This window comes from Diadema antillarum, unplaced genomic scaffold (genome assembly GCF_040938485.1).
Source record: "Diadema antillarum isolate AM-2024a unplaced genomic scaffold, OU_Dant_1.0 seq00001076_RagTag, whole genome shotgun sequence".
Lineage (NCBI taxonomy): Eukaryota > Metazoa > Echinodermata > Echinoidea > Diadematoida > Diadematidae > Diadema > Diadema antillarum.
In genome coordinates this window covers 1,664,167-1,680,823 of record NW_027271899.1, presented here as the reverse complement: position 1 = coordinate 1,680,823, position 16,657 = coordinate 1,664,167, and the positions used below count along the sequence as shown (strand labels likewise).

At 40.2% G+C, this 16,657-nt stretch overlaps 2 protein-coding genes across 2 annotated transcripts; both read left to right on the top strand.

Annotated features, from left to right (window-relative positions):
• Window positions 1-296: 296 nt before the first annotated feature.
• Window positions 297-3,142, top strand: LOC139743383 (coelenterazine h 2-monooxygenase-like). The gene is made up of 2 exons (XM_071653866.1): window positions 297-912; window positions 1,488-3,142. The coding sequence occupies exons 1-2, from the start codon at window positions 472-474 to the stop codon at window positions 2,076-2,078; spliced, it is 1,032 nt and encodes a 343-aa protein (XP_071509967.1). The 5' UTR covers window positions 297-471; the 3' UTR covers window positions 2,079-3,142.
• A 4,554-nt stretch (window positions 3,143-7,696) lies between these two features.
• On the top strand, window positions 7,697-11,155 carry LOC139743382 (coelenterazine h 2-monooxygenase-like). The gene is made up of 2 exons (XM_071653865.1): window positions 7,697-8,389; window positions 10,522-11,155. The coding sequence occupies exons 1-2, from the start codon at window positions 7,955-7,957 to the stop codon at window positions 11,110-11,112; spliced, it is 1,026 nt and encodes a 341-aa protein (XP_071509966.1). The 5' UTR covers window positions 7,697-7,954; the 3' UTR covers window positions 11,113-11,155.
• The last annotated feature ends 5,502 nt before the right edge of the window (window positions 11,156-16,657 follow it).

The following is a 16,657-nucleotide window of genomic DNA, read 5'->3' as shown; positions in this document are numbered from 1 at the left end:
CACTGTGTGTCCACAGAGAGCTGTAACTCTTTATCCTTGACCAACATGCCATAAAGTGCTTTTCTAGCTTAGCGATGGAGCTGACAAACTTTCTTGGAGCCTATTATAGTGAGAAGTGAACAATAGTCACAACGCTCCTTTTTCTCAATCTTTTTACTCTTTGAAGATACCATGATGCCCAGGGTTCCCCCACAGAACTCTTACGAGTTCTGTGGGTTTCCCACTACTGGCCCATTCACTGCTAGCTCCGTACGTGTGTAATGTACGCAGCTAGCTAGCTAGAGATACAAACTGAACTACGCATTGCACTACTGTGATGTCGACTGCTGAAGAGTAGACACAGGTGGAAAGCACGAAAATCACAATTTGTGCGATTCTAAGAAACAGCGAGCAAGCCATCATTTCACACAGGTTAATACCTGATAGCCAGTGGTAGTGGTACAATCTATAAAAAGTATAAATTCGACAGGCATGATGTCTATCCGAGCCGTAAGTGTTCTCAAATCCGTTGCCGTTGTTGGTCGTGTGCATGTGGGTCGACTTCTCAGCGTGCAGCTACCAGCGACAGGTGGAGTTCGGGCGCGACACCAATCCACGATACCGCTAGTGACAGCCGAAGAATGGTGGGGGAAATGCTCCAAAGTGAATGTCATGGGCGAACAGATGTCGTACTACGACTCCGACCCCGATCAACGCGAAAGTGATCGAGCAGTCGTGTTTCTCCACGGGAACCCAACCTCGTCGTACCTCTGGAGGAACGTCGTACCTCAAGTTCAGCCTATTGCTCGTTGTCTGGCTCCCGACCTCATCGGCATGGGCAGATCCAACAAGCTCGCAAGCCTGTCGTATCGCTTCGTCGATCACTATAGATTCCTGTCTGCCTGGTTCGACCGGGTTAACCTGCCTTCAAAGGTGTGTACTCGAGGCGGTCGAGGGTGTGTACATATGTTTTGAAAAAGCAAATAGTGAGCACTTGCGTCTTATGCATCTGATTTGAAGAGACTAATGAGCTCACTACAACACCTGTTGTTCCCATGAATATCTTTCCTGGCCTTGTTGCCTTTGATAATATTATCAACAAGTGAAACTAGGTACCGCATGATGTGATTGATTTGGATGATGAAATTTGGATGAAAAAAAGAGTGCATGTTACAGGCAACTCCCATTTTAATCTTTGGGACTGGCAGTTTTCCTTCGTTATATCGAAATTTTGTCATAAATACAGTAGCCAAACAACTAAAATAGACAATAAGTTTGGGACCTACATCTTTAATTTGGTGTACACTTTGTGTAAATGAGAGTTATATTTGATCTTATTATTAACCATGTTCATTATAAAATGAGTGTTCCGGATAAAAAAATGTTAACCAAATTGTCTGTAAACAAATTCCCTTCAAAATTGCCATCTCCATGGAGAGACAGGGCTCACCTGGTAGGCTACTATGTCAATTGAAACTGTAACACAATCCTGCTTTTTCTGTCCACAGGTCAGCATTGTTTGCCATGACTGGGGCTCGGCGCTGGGCTTCCACTGGAGTAACGAACATCGTGATCGCCTGGAAGCCCTTGTTCACATGGAAAGTGTCATCGCTCCCGTTCCTGGATGGGACAGATTTCCAGATATTGCACGGGACATTTTTAAGGCATTGCGCTCGGAGGCAGGGGAGGAGATGGTTCTCGATAAAAATATGTTTGTGGAGCTGCTCCTGCCTCGCTCCATGCAGCGGGAGCTGAGGAAGGAAGAGATGGATGCCTTTGTGGAGCCCTTCAAAGTTCCGGGAGAAGACAGACGCCCCACCCTGACATGGCCAAGAGAGATCCCCATCGTCGGGGATGGTCCTGATGATGTCATTGCCATTGCTGCAGCCTACTATGCTTGGCTGAAGGAATCTGCAGATCTACCAAAGCTCTTCATCCACGCCACACCAGGCTTCTTCAGCGAGAGCATCAAGAAAGGCACTGAGCACTGGCCCAATCAGAAAATTGTTGAAGCTGCTGGACTGCATTTCCTTCAGGAAGATTCGCCCATAGAAATTGGGGATCACATCAGGGACTTTTTGTCGGATCTTTACAAGTGAAAGTGTTTTGATGATGACGACAGTGCCTTTTTTTTTCAATTTGTTGAGTGAGATGTCCATCATAAGATGAGTAAATTGTGAAACAATAATTTGTTCTTAAAGATGGTTTTGGCATGTACTGTATTCATGAGCAGTAGATTTCAGAACTTATGCAGTTTTCTTTCCAAACATATCTGAAATAAATTGTGTCTGTATTTGAGGTATTCCTCAGAAGAGACCAAAATCATGATGGAATTAAATGTGATCTTGATTCCTGAAGAGCACTTCCTCAGAATATGTTGTGTTTAATGTACTTTCCATGTGACAATGGAGTCAAAAGGTTTAGTTGTTGCAGTTGATGGTCAATGTAGCATCACTAGGACCTCTGCTGTAACCATACTCAGGGGTTAGTGCCTTTTGGGGTCAAACTGTTGATAGGGATGGAGCAGCTTGCTTGCCAAGGTAGCAAAGATTTACAGCATTGGTTAATCAGTGGCAGAGCTGACCACTCATTAATTCAATGGCCAAATGGAAGCTTATTTCTTGCAATTTGGCAGGTATATGGAGTTTTGTGTATGGTACTGATGTGCAGATGTTCAAATTGTAATGAATGTGATACTGTATGTTCAATGTCTTAAACAGCTAAAATGTGACGGCCCAATCTGCGTGAATTTCTGTTCTCATACATGATACATGAAAGCTAGTACTGTAGAAGTTTTCATGAAATATTTGATCAGCTCAGTGCAGGCCAGCTTAGGATAAAGTATTACCGTACATATATATATGTCAGTATGTGCCGAGATGAATATATAAAGTGATGTTTACTCACTGAGAATCTAGGTTCAAAGGTAAAGGGGAAATTTTTGCATGTCATTGTTTGAACAGCTACTCAAATATGTATGCTCTTTCATCAAACTTGGTAGGTATAAGAAGTGCAGTTATAGATGCGTGTCAGAGTTATGAAAATATTATGGGGTTGGAGTTGAATGTAATTGCAAATTTAGTCTACACATTAACATAAAAATATACAACATTGGACATAAATGTTATCCAATTTGCTGCTGAAAGGCCTGATTTTTTTTTTTTAATAAAAGAGAAAAGATGTGTGGTATTTGTCAAGATAAAATCTTGATGCATGGAGGTAGTAGGTTCAAAGCAAAACTTTCTGGATATTTGCCAGAATATAATGAAGGTGAATACAAAGTAGGTTCAATATGTGAGCTTAATGTAAATGAATCAAATGCTGCATGCTACAGTGTACATCTCAGCATATCAGTCAAATGCATCTGGCTTGAAAAATGTCCATGTCTTAATAGACTGAGGTTTTTTTTTTTGTTTTTTTTTTTGTTTTTTTTTTAATAATTATATACTGCAACTGTCTTGTAGATATGTAACAGTATTTCACTCATGGAATAATGTAATACAGTCTTGAGGCAAGTTGAATGTTGGATCTAGATTTACACTCTTTAAGAAATAAGTAGTGATCCATCTTTTCTGTGTTTTTTTTTTAAAGAGATTTTATATCTAATCAAGTTAAAGTATTCTAAAAGCGTGTAAATTAAATCTGTTCGACTGGACTTACTTGTGAAAATCACGGAGAAAACAGTTTCGTGACTCGTCCGAGTCACTTCTTCAGCTCTGTCTGGCTGGCGAGCATTCACCCGTGGAGGGTGAATGGGCGATGTTACTGCCTTTATTGTCTGTACGTCGAGGAATTTTCCGGATCACCGACTTGTATGTTGGTGAAAGGTTGTGTCGGAGTCCCCCTCCCCTATTGAGTGAAGGATTTTCCGCATTCACATACACAGCTTCACGGACTCCTCTTTCAAACCATCTGGTTTCCTTGTCAATGATGTCGACCTCTTTGTCTTCAAAAAGGTGCCCCGTGTTCTTCAGGTGGGTGAACACGGCCGACTCGTTCCCAGCTTTGAAGACAAAGAGGTCGACATCATTGACAAGGAAACCAGATGGTTTGAAAGAGGAGTCCGTGAAGCTGTGTATGTGAATGCGGAAAATCCTTCACTCAATAGGGGAGGGGGACTCCGACACAACCTTTCACCAACATACAAGTCGGTGATCCGGAAAATTCCTCGACGTACAGACAATAAAGGCAGTAACAGCGCCCATTCACCCTCCACGGGTGAATGCTCGCCAGCCAGACAGAGCTGAAGAAGTGACTCGGACGAGTCACGAAACTGTTTTCTCCGTGATTTTCACAAGTAAGTCCAGTCGAACAGATTTAATTTACACGCTTTTAGCATACTACCTGGATGAATCAAAATCTACATCGATATATTAAAGTATTCTACTGTATCAACAAGAGCAGTCTATGTTTTCACATTTTTTTTACATGATGTAAACTAATGAATTGATGATGACATCATGTGGAAGATGAATGTATCTAAATGAAAAGCATCACAGACAAAGAATGTGATTACAGTATTAAATACACGTAAATGCGTATAGACGTTCAATACAGAGTCATCCCAGGTGATGCTTTGCAAGTTTACACATTTCTGTGTTTATTTCAAGGATTGAAATATTACAATATATATTACATCTGATGTCAATCTACCAAATTTGCATTGCTGTCCTTTCTCCTCTGTGGAAGGTATAATGTTCTGGAATATGCTGTAAAGCATTCTGTACTGTAAAAGTGGTTTCTTTCGCGTACAGAAACTTTCGCGGTTTCCATTGGTGCGGACTTGTTCGCGTGTGTTTAAATTCGCGATCGGTAATGATAGCGTTGTACAAGCAACGAGTTCAAAACATTTTCGCGTGATGTTAAATTCGCGGTTCAACCTCAAAGCGCGAAAATAAAACCACTGCGAAAGAAACCACTTTTACAGTATCTCTCTCTCTCTCTCTTTCTATACATCTACTGTTGTCTACACACTTAAGCTTGTGTATGTGTGTGTTTGTGTGTGTGTGTGTGTGTGTTTCCTTCCCACTGACATATTTATTATTCTAACTCAAACATATATTTATCTAAACACATAATACATCATACTACTGTATACATGTACTATTTCAAACAAAGCACTTTAAAAACAGACAATGAAATATGACTCAGACCATCTCATCATACATAATGTATCAAGAAAACAGGTGTCCAAATAGACACCATTTTTTTTCTGAAACACTTGCAGTTTATGATTATTTCTTGTAATAAATTTTCCTTACAATATTCCCTGATGCTAAATTTACATAAATCAAAACGAGGCATTATTTTCATTTTACAAGCATAAATTTATACTTATGTATACACATTGTGTCTGATTCTCCATAATGGGAACCATTACAAAAGTGAGGGGCATCAAAGCTAAGAAATATGCACATGAGAGTGTGATTCAGCTGAAAAAAGTAAATTTGATATCTACGAGTACATTTATTTGAAAATTGAAACTTTTTTTTTCAGCATGCTATCATTGTAGAATTGACTTTACGGTAGAATGTCCAGGGATGCCAAGTTCAAAAAAAAATTATGAGTGAGATTTTCATGATTCGGCATCTCGGCGAGCGAATGTACGCGCGAGCGAGGGTGTGGGAGGAGTTTTCCCTCTGTGGCCTCCCACGGTAGGAAGCTTTTTCAATTTTTAGCTCTTAATGACGTGATCAGGTGCATACTAAAGTGACTATTTTGTACGTATTTTGAAAGACAAAAGGAAAATATACCTTCAATTGCAACTTTCGCTTTAATCTTTTGAGCTATGCTCCTTATTGTAGGCCCAAGTTGCAGACTTTGCCAGATGCGTGAGAAAAATAGGTGTCATGCGAGAGATCGTGAGACAGACCCTAAATGCTTGAGTCTCACTCAGAATGCGTGAGACTTGGTAGCTCTGAATGTCTTACTGTATCTCCTATGTACTTGAGTGCACTCAAACATCAAAATAAAGTTTCTCAAGATATTTTTCCATCATGCAGCTGGCTTTCTAGCTATACCAATTTTATTGTAAGGTTTTGACTAAAGGTTTTTGAACCCCCCCCCCCCCTCTTGGGCTCCTTTGTGTGTGTGTGTGTGTGTGTGTGTGTTTGTTTGTGTCAGTGGATTTAGGGAGAGAAGTGTAAGGGAGCAAAAAAAAAAAAGTGAAGTACTGTTATATGTGCCAGACTTTTTTTGTTTGTTTGTTTTGGTCATGACCCATCGTCATTGAGTCACCCCATAGCACAACAGGCCTATGTGCTAAATCCGCCCCTGTTGGAAAAAAAAAAAAAAAACCATCTGGAACTACTCTATCTCTTGAATTTCCTTGGGTGGTCTAAGTATGGCCCTGAATAGGTCCTAAATCATCAACTATTAAAAGGAAAATGAGTATAAGTTCACTGTATCCTACTGTGTGATGTGATTCATGTACTCGAAAGATGCTGCTCATGCGAAAGAGAGCGCATCCAGGCAAATTCTATATCCTTTATACATACAGTATGTACCTTAACTAATCTACCGTGATTCACCCACTCTCGCAAACAATTCCTGAGTCCAGATGGTGATCTGGATCACCATTCCTTGTGTCATTGGAACATCAGTGCTGCCAGAGCCCTGGTGCATTTTTTTTTTTTTTTTTTTTTTTTTTTTTTTTTTTTTTGATTTTTTTTTTTTTTTTTTTGAGTTTTTTTTTGATTTTTTTTTATTTATTTATTTTTTTTTTGGGGGGGGGGGGGTGTCCCTGGTGCAAAATAAAAAGGAAAGTATACAAAGGAATAATTATATTTAGCGTCCGGCGTTGAAGTCGCTCGCAGACTGAAGTGGCATTTCCCCTCCCCCCTTTTTTTTTTTGGGGGGGGGGGGTGCGTTTGCACCCCCCCCCCCCCGTGACGCCCATACTGATTCAAGTTTTCCTGAAAACTTACTCCAAATCCGTTCGTAACACTTTTTTTTTTATATTGCAAACAAACACATATCCTACATCACATACGGTGTAGTATGCAGGCAAAAACTTATCCTCCTTGGGGAAGGAAATAAAATATGGTAGCATATTTAGTGGCGGATCCAGAAAGGGTGCACCGGGGCACGCGCCCCCTCACTATTTGATGTTAAAACAAAAGAAATAAAAAGAAAAAAAGAAAGAAAAAGAGATGAAACCCGGAAGTAACACCAGAAATATTGTTTGCGCCCACCCCCCTTTACGGAGTTCCTGGATCCGCCCCTGATATATCGGTATAATATACTGCGGTGATGGGTGAGCTAAAAATCTTCAGCGCCTGAATTATTACATTTTGAAGTGGATTCAGTTGGGAGGCATTTCATGAAGCGTTTTGGTCCGATATTTTTCTGACTAACTGTTACACTACAAGCTAGAAATTCTTGCAACTGATTGACTGAGGGCAAATTTGTCTGACAAAATGCTTCTTGAAATGCCCCAGATCTGTAAGCATTGTATAAACTAAACAAGGAAACCAGTGACAATAGGCCTATAGCTATCAGTCAGAGTTCATCTAAACTTTTAAGATTGGCTTCGATCGTCAAACATCCTCAACTGATAAAGTACATGTTGAAGAGCTCTTTGCTTGCGACATATTATACATTGTACGTACGTGCCTGCGCCTGGCCTTTGCCCTCGAGGATCGAGCGACCACTAAGTAGCGGTACGTGACACTACGGAACGCCATCAACCTGCTGCTGGCTGGCGGCTGCTGATGCTGCACTGGTGTGGTAACGTACGGGTACCGAAAGTATGACACGTTTGTATACAGCTCCCTACAGCCAAAGATCGTACCTCGGACTCGCGATCGTGTACGATCTTTGATACAGCTAGCTGGCTCAGACAGCTTACCAAGAGAAACCCGGAGGCCGAGCTACGAAGCAGGTTGTTATTCACATCACAGGACAGCTGTCTCAGCTCAGATACATGTGTGGAGGACGTACATGAAGGCATAAGGCTGATTTTGATCATTCGAAGATGGCAGAAGATGCGAAAAACAGGCTTCAAACAGTAGTCGGCCACTTGCAATTTGGCAGACTTGCACCGGCCAACGGGCGCATCGCTGTCCGGCAAGTCGCCGAAAAGGCCGGGTCGGCCGTACGTCTCGTTAGTGCTGATGAATGGTGGGGAAAGTGTAAGAAAATTAAAGTCCTCGGCGAGACTATGTCTTACTATGATTCTGATCCCAATCAACTGAATAGCAGGCATGCTGTCGTATTCTTACATGGGAACCCAACGTCATCGTATCTCTGGAGAAATGTCATGCCGCAAGTGCAGCCGTTCGCCCGGTGTTTGGCGCCGGACCTCATGGGCATGGGGCGGTCCAGCAAGTTGGCTAACCATTCCTATCGCTTTGTTGATCAGTACCGGTACCTGTCTGCGTGGTTTGATTTGATGAATCTGCCTCAGAAGGTATATAAACGTCTACTTAAGAATTCTAAAGCAATTGACTTTCAGGGGCCTGAGGTATTTTTATGCCTCCGCCACGAAGTGGTGCCGGAGGCATTATGTTTTGGGGTTGTCCGTCCGTCCGTCCGTCCGTACTGAATTTTGTGGACAGCGTATTGAGCAAAAATACCTTTTGAGGTATCCTAATGAAACTTGGCATGTATGTGTATTATAGGGGGTGAAGTTGTGCCTATCTCACTATCAAATTTTGGGTGCACATGCTCAAGGTCAAATGTGAATACTATAGGTCAAGGTCAAATGGCAAAAGGTCAAGGTCAAATACATAAAATTTCACTATTTCCACCATATCTATGCAATGCCTGAAGATATTTTCTTGAAACTTAGTGTACACATGTATTATCCAATTAAGATTCTCTGGTGAAAGTTTGGGGTCATGAGGTCAAAGGTAAAAAGGTCAAGTAAAAATAGTAAAACTTCACTTTTTTCTCCATACTTTGGAAATTGTTCAAGGTATCTTCATGGAACATACATGTACTGATTGGCAGTGACTAGACAATTTAGGGTTCATTGGGGTCAAAGGTCAGAGGTCAAAGGTTAAGGACAACACTTCAAAATTTTACTATTTCCCTCATGTTTGTGCAATGCCAGCAGGATTTTTTTTCTTTTACACTTGGTGTATGCATACATTATAACCTAATAGAGATTCTTTGGAAAGTTCAAAGGTCAAAAGGTCAAAGATCAAGTGAAAGTGCTGAACTAACTTTTTCCTCCATCCCGGAAGTGGCTCAAGTTATCTTGAAACTTACTACATATTTATGCATGTTCTGCCTGACAGTGATTATCTAATGAACTTTAGGGTCACAGGCCAGATGAAAATGGTAACAATTTACTAATCAATACAGAAATTGCACCTTTTCTCCATACCTTGAAAATTACTCAATGCATATAAAACATGCATGGGTCAAAGTCAAGTTAAAGTCCTTAAATCCCCAAATACATGCTCTCCTATTCATCCAATTAAACCTAGGCCAAGGAAGGTGAACATTCAATACATTTGTGACAAACTTGCAGAGATGCCAAGTTCAAAAAACTTTTATGAGTGAGATTTTCATGCCTCGGTGTTTCGGCGCTCGTGCGCATGCGCGCGCGAACGAGGAGGGTGTCACCCCTCCCATGGTAGGGAGCTTTTTTGAATTATTAGCTCTTAATGATGCGATCTGGTGCATACTTAAGTGACTATTTTTTACTAATTTTGAAAGACGAAAGGGAAATATACCTTAAAATGCAACTATCACTTGAATCCTTTGAGCTATACTCCTTATTTTTGGCACAAATTGCAGACTTCACCCGATGTGTGAGAAAAATGGGTGCCCTGCGTGAGATCGTGAGACAGGCCCTAAATGCGTGAGACTTGGTAGCTCTGAACTTGTCATTTTAATATTTTGCCAATATTGTAAAAATGTAATCACACATTGTCCACATGTACTATCTAGACCTATTAGGAGAATCATGCATTATGGTGGAGGCATACCAGTCGCCATAGCGACATTTCTAGTTTTTTTTTCTAGGCCCGGTACAAGTTACAATGACAATGTCCAGTAGATTGGTCTAACACAAGAAAATAATTATTTTGCAGATTTATTTAGCCTTTCAAAGCACAAGTTTTACTTTGAACTAAGTATTTATAGGATGTTCTGAACCTCTAGCTCTACCTGTGCAGCTTTTGACTCGAAGTGGATAAATTCCTTCCACATCTACATTACATGTTATAACCCTTTAATGTTGCATAATTGTCATGAAAATTTATATTTAAACAAACCAAGTTGGTAATGGTATATTGTAATTTGTATTTATGGGTGCATGCGAGTGTTTCTTTGCTCATGTTTTCAGCATAAACATTATGTAAATAGAATATGATAATACACCCACTATGAAGTGTAATTACCATCTGCATAATGTCGCAGTGCACTTAAGTAATAGCATACAACTTTTCTATAGCAAGAATGAACTTTTAACCCATTCCATACTAAATTCTGAAATGCCCATAGATTTAATGCTCGGACCACCAGGTTCCTGTAAGGCAGGTTTGAGGTCGTATAGTTGATACTGAAAGCACCACTGGTCTCTTTCTGCAGATCACAATAGTCTGCCATGACTGGGGATCTGGACTTGGATTCCACTGGTGCCACAAGCACCAGGACCGTCTCCTTGGTCTGGTCCACATGGAGAGCATCGTGGGACCTGTTCCAGGCTGGGACAGCTTTCCAGAGGTCGCCAAAAATATGTTCCAGGCAATACGCTCCAAAGCCGGCGAGGAGATGATCCTGGACAAGAACCTCTTCGTAGAGCTGCTCCTGCCGCATTCCATCCTGAGGGAGCTGCGGCCGGAGGAGTTTGATGCCTACAAGGAGCCATACACCACTGCGGGAGAAGACCGCCGCCCCACCCTAACCTGGCCCAGGGAGATTCCTATCGTGGGTGATGGTCCCGATGATGTCATTGCCATCGTCTCTGCATATTACGCCTGGCTCAGAGAGTCGGCCAGCTTGCCCAAGCTGTACATCAATGGCAAGCCAGGGTTTTTCAGTAAGGGGATCTTGCGCGGAACCCAGAATTGGCCGAACCAAAAGGTCGTAGAGTGTGCAGGATTGCATTTCCTGCAAGAGGATTCACCCATAGAGATTGGTAACCACATCAAGGACTTTGTGTTGGATCTTTACAAATAAATGGCTTACTGTTCTGATAGTTGGTTTCATAAAAAATGCTCCAATACCCACATTCCAACAGAACAACGCTTCTTTGGGTAGGAAAATTGTAGGGACTTTATAAAAATGTCATCATTTAACTACATGATTGTGTAATGAAAGGAAGACAGTTTGTCAACTCATGTTTTATACACTGTTGTATTAATGCCTTACTTTAACAGTGATTGGTACATATGCTCACAAGCAGTGTGGTTGATAATTATCACAATGTGTAACTTCTTTTCTTTGTAAGGTATTGCTAAAAATCGAATGCCCCTTAATGAAGTGTAATTATCGTCTTGTTCATTGTTGAATTTCATATATTTCATGAAAGTTTTTGGTGGTTCTTTTTTTTAATCATTTCAGACATACCCGGATGAAGGATAATGAATTACACATGTAATATTTTGTACTTGTATTTAATTGTTAATGTCTTCCAAAATGTCATTTGGTCATCATCAAAAAGATGGGGGAATTGTTTGCATGTCTTCATGTCAATTGATCTTTATTTTACAGCAAGTGACCAGTGCATGTACAATTGTAATTTGTAATTTAAGAAAGGACACTATCCCAGCAAGTTTGATAAACTGCTCTAAAGACATGGTGCTGCTGAAATGTTCACAATTGACTGACTGCTGCCAAACCACTACCAAGTATTGCAAGTACATTGTAGCAGTCTTTGTATACTCAACAGTACACTACATAACTATAGTGTTTATCCTACGTGGTAGATCCTACAACAAACTCACTTCATCCAAATAGTGGCTTATACAAGTTCAAAGCTGTATTATCCATAAAAGTTCATATTTCTGCAATCCATTCCATGATACTGAAATCAAAGTATAAGCAGTGAGTTGCCTGTACTTAAATTCTTACCACACTTTATGCTGAAAAACCTCAGACATCAAAGTCGTGTGAGCCTGGTTGGGATAACATTATACAACTGTAACAAGGCAAAGGATACTGGCCTGTGCATGAAAAGATTGAGATAAATGTGTGAATATTGGATTATGACAGTATACCGTATACGAATGATGCACAGGTCTGAATGCATCAGGTGTAAAGGTAACTCTGTAACTGTTTATCTGTTACCCACAAGGTGCAACAAAGTTGTTTTAAAACTACAACCTGTACCAGTAGATTCCATAATTACTGCATGAACATTTTTCCTACTGATGCATGAAAAGACCCATGTGTCATCTTTTTTTATAGAACAGTGAGCAATTCTTTTATTGGCAGAAATCCATCATTTTTAAATGTATGTACATGTATTTCCAATAATTACTGATGCTTGGAAAATTTGTTGGATCAATTTCCTCTTGGCTTGTCGTAGATGCAAACTTTTACACAGTAAATCTGGATGCATGGCTACCCATCTCTTGCTAAAGTGCGTGAACTCTTCGCCCACAAGTAGTGTGCGACAGCACATTTATAGTCATGTCTGTTCGCAATGACTATTTGATATTAAATGTGCTGCCAACAAAAAAGATGCATGGTCTGTGTATGTGTGTGAGTGTGTGTGTGGTGCCTGTAATAATGGTCCCAAAATGGCAGTATTCATAGTACATTTGCAATAATAATGGTTCTAATTAGCATGCAAAGTATGCACAAAAGTGCATAATTTTTGTTCAGTGTTGATTAGCTTGTGTACATTCTCCAGAATACGGTGATGATGGGCATGTTCATGTAGTAAGATTTGTCACAAGAAATTTTGGCTATTTTGCGCAACTGTTGATGTAATTCTTTGAGAATTCCAAGCAGCTGATTTAAGATTTAGAAAAAGATCCAGTGAAATTGCAGCTCCACTGTGGTTAGCATTAACTGGAATGAAGTTTGAAATGAAATAAATGACACAAAAGTGTACATGGCTTGTTCTTTTATTTTTTGTTTGTTTAATATCTACAAATTTAAGAATGAGGATGCTCGATTGCACCTTGTTAGAATACCTGGTAATAAATTTCTGGAGTGTTTATTCTGTAGTATGTACGTACAAACACACACACACACACACACCCACACACACCCATACACACACACACATTTGTGCAGGCAAAGTAATATGTATCATTCTATCAATACATTCACTACAAAATGAAAATACCATTGTATGAAATTTTGAATTTTTTTTTCTTTTTCACTCTTGGTCATACACATTATGTATCATAATGTGTGCTTACAGACTGAAGTGTTGTAATGATTATGCATTACTAGTACTCATTGGTGTGATCTTTAATACGAGAGATAATGAAGATTGATAGATCTGCAAAGGAAGACAACCCTCTTGAACTCTGTACTCTGATAGCAACTGCTACCAATGGAAACTCGATATTCCTGGTGGCTAATTGTGCGTGCTACCCAAACCCTGCAGACAAACTTTTTACAAGACCTGGAAGAAGTGATAGGTGTTATTATCAGGCTGATAATAATGTGGGCGGGGCATGGCACTTCACATGGCTACCCTCGCTCCTTCTTGCACACATTAAAAATGAAAATAAAACAAAACAAAACTGAACTCTAAGAACATGACACACAACACATATTACACAACTTGCAAACGTGAAAGGACAAGGTTTTATTAAACTGCTTCTCTCTACCAAAGAGAGCTACAATTTGTTTTTGTGGGTTTTTGTTGTTGAGATTTCGCTTTCCTTTTGAAATACTGTACAAGTGTTCAGGAACATTCAAAGAGACATGTGCATCCTTGCTGTTTCAAGTGACTGCTTTCAAAGTTCACAAGTCACAAAGTAATTCACAATCACAATGAACATGAACTTTACATAATACATGTACTGTATTTCCTTTCATCTCTCGTCTTGATAAAAAATGCCAGAAGTATTTGAAAATAAGGAACTTGGGAGTCTGACAACTTTGCTTTGTTGGTCATGGATCATACAAATTTCCTGTCTAGCAGGAAATGAAATTTACATGCGTGGTTCCTCCTTCCAATCCAATAGTAATTGTAAAAGAGGATATTTTCGCGCAACTAATTTTTCGCGCTTGGCCGGGTGAGAAGATTTTCGCGTGTTTTTAATTCCCCGGAATCAAGACATCAACCACTGGAATGTATGGCATGCAAAAATATTTGCATGCTTTTATTTTCACGCTAGTTTCTGGTTGCGCGAAATGCGCGAAAATTTCAACACCGCGCAAATTTCCACTTTTACAGCAATCAACAGTTACGGTAGACAATGAAAAACCGCTACCTTAATAAAACTGCTACATCTCTGGTGGAAACATTGTGAAGTGACTGTGTATTGTATGAAGCATGTTCCACATACGAAACAAGTTTTGTAGTTAGTTTGGGCAGATTTTGTCAGTGCTACGAGGAATGCATTCATGTGGTATACCATCCCTAAAGACCAGCACACGAGCATTCCCTATGGACTATCATGGAGATGGCCGACAATTAGAAGTTAATTATACACCAAAGAGGGCTGAAAAAGATTGAGAAACTCCTTACATTTTTGGAGACTTCATAGTCAGATCACATGCCGGCAGAGAAGTTGCAGTGCCACTTTCTTGAGTGGAAGCAGAAACAAAAGGAGATCAGTAGAGACTATGCAGTGGACCTGGAGGGGAGGTTCCTACCACATACAATAAAGTACATAAAGCTATATGCAAACCAAGAGGCAACAGCACTGAGGACTAACTCCTGTAACTGGCCAAATGTCAGAGATCAGTGCAGTAGCGAGCCTTAACATAAAGGATCGATTTCTGTGGTTGTGGTAAGGAAGAGACTCAAGAATTAGGTTGTGTCTAGATTATCCACATCAACAGCATGACTCAACGGGACTCCTTCCCACTTTCGACGATAAAAGAATTGCCCCCTGCCTCCCTTTGGATTGTATCATTACACTGGTGACTACTCTATTGTCTATTACACTTGTCAGTCATGATGCACACAGATAGAGGGAAAACTGGTCAGTATGAATTGGAACTTGCATTCAAAACAGATTACTGATGTTGCAATGGCTAGGGACCAATGTTTAAGAATTTTGCTCATCTTCAAACTGGATTAAAACTGCTCCTTTTTCGCATGGGAGCCAACTTTGTTACTTGAAAAGCCGATACAGAAAGGCCATCAATGGTTTTGCAATTCCGTTTGGTTATCTCATGTAGTATACAGTGCACTCCCGTTATAATGAACATGGTTATAATGAAATTTCGTTATAACGAAGTAAATCTTCTGGTCCCAAAATAATCACCATTAAAGTCTATGGTAAAAAATTCGCTTATAACGAACACAGTTATAGCGAAATTTCCGTTATAACGAAGTCTTTTCCGAGCGCCACAGGCAAAGAAAAACAAAAGAAATGTGCTCCGTTATAACAAAATGCGAATTGCTTTCGAAAATGCCTAGCGGAACAAGCATTTATTGTGTCTCTGCATGGGTGAACGCTTCACACCACTGTGTGTTCGCTCTTTGTGTCACGCACAGTACTGTTTCTGAGGGGAACTTGTGTTTATTATCATGATACAGTTATCCCATCACATTTCACATAGCTTTCCGGTGTATGATGAGTATTCAGCACACCATATACGTGGTTTCCTTGTTTTCGTTATACATTGTATTTGTTCGGTTATAACGAAATTTCGTTATAACGAAAGAAAACTGCCGGTCCCAAGCATTTCGTTATAACGGGAGTGCACTGTACTTACATTGTATGCATCTATGTTACTATGGCCATCAGGGACAATAACCTCTTTAAGTGGGGGAGACGTGTAAGGACTGCATTGTCCACATACTGGGCTAATCAACAATAGAGGGCGCCAGTATGGCAGGACTTCAGCACCTTTCTACTTCTCCCTGGCAGTGACGTCATGGTTCCTGGAAGGCACAATGTGAGGACTGATTTGTTGCAAGAGTGCCCATAGTCTGGTGCGAGACCTGTCGGACCCATGGCCCCCCACCAATTCCCTTTACAATAGCTTTGACAATTGATAACTGAAACATGATATTTCTCTATTTATCATAAATAAAAGCAAACTTCAGAATAAATAATAGATACAGTTCACCTACAAATGTACATATAGTCATAAATAATGTCTGATATAGATTCTCAATCCCAGATTTCTCTGCTCATCTAAATTTGACAATGATCTCGACTATAATATCAAATCAAAAACTTTCAACAACAAGCGTCCTTGCTTTGAAATTAACAATGAATGGATAAAAAAATAAGTAATGTTAACTAAAATTAAGGTTTACTTCTGCTTGAGACCTCCAGGTCATGGCTCCCTCAGCTTTTGTGTCTGTATCCTTTAAACTGGCAGATGGCCCCAGCTGAGTTCAGGCAGGATCATCACCATCTCCACCTACTTACAAACTCCTTGCTTGGTTCACCTGTCCCAGCCACACTGAGCAACAAACTTGGCACAGACTTCAAAGAGGTGCTAAAATCATGACACACATCACTGCTCTGGTGCTGGCACAAGCAAGTAAATGACACAATAAGAAAAACCTATTTCTTAAAGATGAGCAAAATGTACTCTGTCACTTATTTCGACACAAGTACAATGATAACAA